This window comes from Haliotis rufescens, unplaced genomic scaffold (assembly GCF_023055435.1).
Source record: "Haliotis rufescens isolate VD_foot unplaced genomic scaffold, xgHalRufe1.0.p SCAF_17, whole genome shotgun sequence".
NCBI classification, from domain to species: domain Eukaryota; kingdom Metazoa; phylum Mollusca; class Gastropoda; order Lepetellida; family Haliotidae; genus Haliotis; species Haliotis rufescens.
This window is the reverse complement of record NW_025963857.1, coordinates 13,583,604-13,589,358: the sequence shown is the minus strand read 5'-3', so window position 1 is coordinate 13,589,358 and position 5,755 is coordinate 13,583,604. Positions and strand designations below refer to the sequence as shown.

General features: G+C 44.5%; 1 protein-coding gene across 1 annotated transcript; it reads right to left on the bottom strand.

Moving 5' to 3' along the window:
- Positions 1-996: 996 nt before the first annotated feature.
- On the bottom strand, positions 997-5,585 carry LOC125381120 (prisilkin-39-like). The gene is made up of 2 exons (XM_048397346.1): positions 5,582-5,585; positions 997-1,808 (listed from the first exon to the last, which is right to left on the bottom strand). Exons 1-2 carry the CDS (start codon positions 5,583-5,585, stop codon positions 997-999), a joined length of 816 nt encoding a protein of 271 aa, XP_048253303.1.
- Between the last annotated feature and the right edge of the window lie 170 nt (positions 5,586-5,755).

Here is a 5,755-nt window from a genome sequence, read left to right as displayed (position 1 = left end):
TGATCTCTTGGTTCTGATGACCGCCTCCCTGGTCTAGTGATAGAGCGTCCGCCCGCAGAGCGCAAGTTCCGGTGTTCGATCCCCGACCGCGTCATACCAAAAGACGTTGAAAGATGGTACTTGTTGTTACCCTGTCTGGCGCTCGGCATTAAGGGGCTAAAAACAAGGACTGGTCGGCTCGGAGTGAGTATACTGTGTCTGAGTGGGGTATTCATGTTAAACTGCGGCATGGTATCTCAGTGAGCTAGCACTATAAATCGGCATCTGCCCGGACTAGTACACGCAGCAACACAAACACACACACGTACATGCACGTCTCTATATAAGTGCAATTATCTTGGACGCGACGTTAAACCCCATTTCACCTCACGTCTAGGTTCTGATTGGTTAAGGAACGGGCAGTTTTTTCCGATGTATCCCGCTCATGTATCCCGTTGAGAAAACGAATGTAACACACCTCAGACCACATTCTTGACAAGCATAAGTATCGTTGAGCTGAAATGAACCGATGTTTATACGTTTGTATGGGGTAAAGGGAAGTAACTCAGTTCGTTTGCGTCGTCTGCTACCTGTCAAAACGGCCGTCCGCGTCAGTAAACGTAATTAATGTTGTTGATTTCTCAAGACGAGGGGAGCGAGTTTTGCTGACTCAGTGAAACTTCAGACATGTGTTCTGGGTCTGTATGAATGAATGTCGGTAAGATACATTCGTTGTCAACCGACCCCTCGGGGCACATGGCGTGATGTACGCTGTGTGTCAGCCTATGTACCAAGAGATATAAATATGTTGTAACTGTTAGGGCTTAATGAGCAACAAGGTATAAATATGTTATAAATGCACCACCACCCAACTACAAAGAGTAAATTTTAGCACCATCACCCGGCTTCAATGTGTAAGCGTAAGGACCATCACCCGGCTTCAATGTGCAAATTAAGAACCATCACCCGGCTTCAATGTGTAAGCGTAAGGACCATCACCCGGCTTCAATGTGCAAATTAAGAACCATCACCCGGCTTCGATGTGTGAGCGTAATGACCATCACCCGGCTTCGATGTGTAAGCGTAAGGACCATCACCCAGCTTTGATGTATAAGCGTAAGGACCATCACCCGGCTTCGATGTGTGAGCGAAAATACCATCACCCGGCTTTGATGTATAAGCGTAAGGACCATCACCCGGCTTCAATGTATAAGCGTAAGGGCCATCACCCAGCTTCAATGTATAAGCGTAAGGACCATCACCCGGCTTCGATGTGTAAGCGTAAGGACCATCACCCGGCTTCGATGTGTAAGCGTAAGGGCCATCACCCGGCTTCAATGTATAAGCGTAAGGACCATCACCCGGCTTTGATGTATAAGCGTAAGGACCATCACCCGGCTTCAATGTATAAGCGTAAGGGCCATCACCCAGCTTCAATGTATAAGCGTAAGGACCATCACCCGGCTTCGATGTGTAAGCGTAAGGACCATCACCCGGCTTCGATGTGTAAGCGTAATGACCATCACCCGGCTTCGATGTGTAAGCGTAAGGACCATCACCCAGCTTCAATGTATAAGCGTAAGGACCATCACCCGGCTTCGATGTGTGAGCGAAAATACCATCACCCGGCTTTGATGTATAAGCGTAAGGACCATCACCCGGCTTCAATGTATAAGCGTAAGGGCCATCACCCAGCTTCAATGTATAAGCGTAAGGACCATCACCCGGCTTCGATGTGTAAGCGTAAGGACCATCACCCGGCTTCAATGTATAAGCGTAAGGACCATCACCCGGCTTTGATGTATAAGCGTAAGGACCATCACCCAGCTCTGATGTATAAGCGTAAGGACCATCACCCCGCTTTGATGTGTAAGCGTAAGGACCATCACCAAGCTTTGATGTGTAAGCCTAAACACCATCACCCGGCTTCGATGTATAAGCGTAAGGACCTTCACCCAGCTCTGATGTATAAGCCTAAACACCATCACCCGGCTTTGATGTATAAGCGTAAGAACCATCACCCCGCTTTGATGTGTAAGCGTAAGGACCATCACCCAGCTTTGATGTGTAAGCCTAAACACCATCACCCGGCTTCGATGTATAAGCGTAAGGACCATCACCCGGCTTGGATGTATAAGCGTAAGGACCATCACCCAGCTTTGATGTATAAGCGTAAGGACCATCACCCACCTTTGATGTAAAAGCGTAAGGACCATCACACAGCTTCGATGTGTGAGCATAAGGACCATCACCAAGCTTCGATGTGTGAGCATAAGGACCATCACTCAGCTTCAATGTGCAAGCGTAAGGACCATCACCCGGCTTCAATGTATACTGAACCGCAAAAAAAACTTCACCCCCAGTAACATTGCATGAAAAGTTGTCATTTAAATATCTGGGTAATTTTTGTCAAAGTTTCTAAAATTTAACATTACCTTGTCCGGAAAAATGAAATTTGATGATAAAAAAACAAAGCAGATAACAATAAAACCGATCGCCCATACGCATCACGGCAACGGCCATGGTAACCCGATGCACGTGAGATCCGTGAAATTTGAAATTCACATGCGATCCCCCATTTCTTGCCCTATAAAAATCCACCCAGATCGGATAACATTCATTCATTATTGAATTGCTACCACATGCCAAGATTGACAAGAAATCAACGACACCAAGCCCTTGTACGATTGCAAGCTGAGGGGTGGAATTGGTCTTGCACAGAGGGTTGACCCTGTGTTGTTCCAGAACATCGGTCCAGGGAGAGGCAATGGTGTCAAATCAGTTCGGTACATTGATCAAGTCTTGAGTCTACACCCCATACCTCATTTGGCACGTCGCCGCAACAACGAGTTTCAGCCTGATAACGCCCGTGCCCACACTGCGAGAGCAACAAGAGACTTCCTCCAGCAGAATGGCATCAGATCCATGCAGTGGTCTGCCCTCAGTCCCAATTTAAATCCAATTGAGCACCTGTGGGACGAGATTCAAAGACGGCTGAATGACGTCCGACCAAGGCCGACAACTGCAGCTGAACTGCGTAAGGGTTCCTCAGAGTGTGGGCTCAAGTGCCTATGGCCTTCATCAACCGTCTCATCCATTCCATGTTGCACGGCAGTCATCAATGCATATGGCGGACACACGAGATTCTGACTTGTGATGCCTTTTTTTCTCAGCGACTAGTGTTGTGTTTCACTTTAAGAACATTTGACACTTTAATCTCAACCTTGATGATCAGTTTTGCCAAGTTTCATCTTTATAATATGTCTCAAAGTATGTTTACAGTGTTTGGAAAAATAAGGTTTCTCATATATCTGTCCATGGTGACGTTTCTTTTACGGTTCAGTATATTAGTATAAACACCATCACCCGGATTCAATACTCAGGATATCAACAGATCATTGATGCGGATCAAAGATGCCCTCTTTCTGCGGCTGTGTATCAATTGCCATGGCGTTTCAACAATACCACACTTTGTGTTATTAGACTAGCCAGGAAACATCCTTTATTTACGAGCTGATACAGAGATATATATGTACTCTTTTCTTATTCCCCTCTTGCTCTTAATGACCTTCTCTGTGAATCTATGTACAGATCGTTGCGGTCGATTTTTTTAAGTGATGACGTCAAACTGATATTAACCTTGAGAATGATACAGACATACAAAATCGAACTTAAGAAACGGACGTCATTCAGGAATCACGTGATGCTAAGGTTCATCCAATCAATTGCGCTTATCATTTCATTGAGAATGCATTCTGCTGAAATGGTCTCGCAGAAAAACATCTCAGTTTGCTTTTTCACGTTTCGGTGAACCTATTCACACACCAATCAATTGCCCTATAATTACAATATAGTGTAGTATTAACGAATATCATCAAATTGTGGTGTTATTGATTTTTGGGGGAGTATTGGATTCAAACTGATCCCCAGATAGTATCCGTGTGATGTGCGCATCAGGCGACCAAACCCTATATATATATAATATAAGTTGGTTATAAAGACCCTGTAACTTCATCCAGATGTTCACATTGACAATTGATGGGAAGAAAGGGAAACAGATGTTGATATATCGATTTCGGTTCCTGTATTAAAAGACGAGTATTTTACTTCGTCAGAAAAAATATAAGATACATTTTTACCCTTTGCTATAATTGTATACAGAAATCTATAGTAAGCTTTGCTTAATTAGTTTCCAGGTGTATATGACGTTTCCTAAAAGATCGCCCGCAAGGTGGGGTTTCAATGTACTAGGCTTTCTTGTAATTTCCATGACCGCCTCCGTGGTTTAGTGGAGCGAGCGTCTGCCCGGAGAGCAATGAAATTCGTACAATGAAATATGCTTTTAGCAGAGACTTCTTATGAGTATGGAAATGGTTTTGTTTTGTTTGTTTGATGGTTGTTAAAACGCAGTAAACATGATTCCAGCTTTATTACGATGAAATGAATCGAGTCTGTACAAGACAAACCAGTGATCGATTTCACGAGCAACGTTAAACACAGTGAAGATAAAATGACATGCAGTCAACATAAGCCTGGACCCCTGATTCATTGAGTCGCCTCTTTTTTTGACAATTAGCCGCCTTAGATATTTCTTCAATTCACAGCACAACTTTGGGTCCAGTACGACTCCTTGAGTTTTTTTTGTGTTTTTTTGGGGTGGGGGTGGGGGGTGATTTGTTGTTTAACGCCGCACTCAGCAATATTCCAGCTATATGACGGCGGTCTGTATATAATCGAGTCTGGACCAGACAATCCAGTGACTAATATCACGAGCATCGATCCACACAATTGGGATCGATGACATGCATCAACCAAGTCAGCGAGCCTGACCACCCGATCCCGTTTGTCGTCTCTTACGACAAGCATAGTCACTTTTTACGGCAAGCATGGGTTGCTGAAGACCAATTCTACCCCAGATCTTCACGGGTCCTCCTTGAGGTGCTGTACTGCTAGGTGTAGCTCTGAAGTCTCTGTTTCAGACTGGTTCGCTGGTGCACAATCATAAACTTCTCTCAAACATAGCTGACATTCCTGACATTTATTACCAGAGCAGTAACACCTCATCTGCAACCCCCGTGTTTCTAATGCAGTGATCATCAGTATATATCCTTTTTCAGTTATGTAGTTCGAGATCTTAGACAATACCTGACTTCTCTGACTCCCTTTTTGGGACAGTCGTCAGTGGCCAGTATGCATGTTGTAGCAAGGGAAAAGTGTAGTTCCTCTCAGAGTGTTTGGATAAGGGGAAAGGAATGTCACTGTTTCCTAAAATAGAGGCTATTATGGAAATCTTGTCTCTTTACAAGCATAGGTTGTTTGGACAGATTCTACACCTGCCTCCCGCAGGGTTGTAAGTATGTCATTGTCATCATGGCTGTCGGTTGTATTGGCAGTCCAACGTGTCGCCCCTAATCTCAACGCCGGAGAATATCTCGTCTCCATCATCCGACGAAACCGATTCCACTGGCCATAAACGCAAAATAGCCGTGAAAATCAGTGACCACACCAGGTGTGTCCTCCCTTCCGATAGCCCCAGTCACTCACACAATTTAGATGTAAAGGTAAGTGGCACACGAACCGATCCAATACAGATATAAACTACCCATCGCCCCGAAATGCAAATGTGACATACAATGTATATGTACCCCATGAGAAATTGTACAAATAATTAACGATCTGTATTTCGCGCAATGCAAATGTGACACACGAGTACTTCATGGGAAATTGTATCAACATTTCCCATCTGTATTTTACCATGACAATGTTGTTCTTGTGC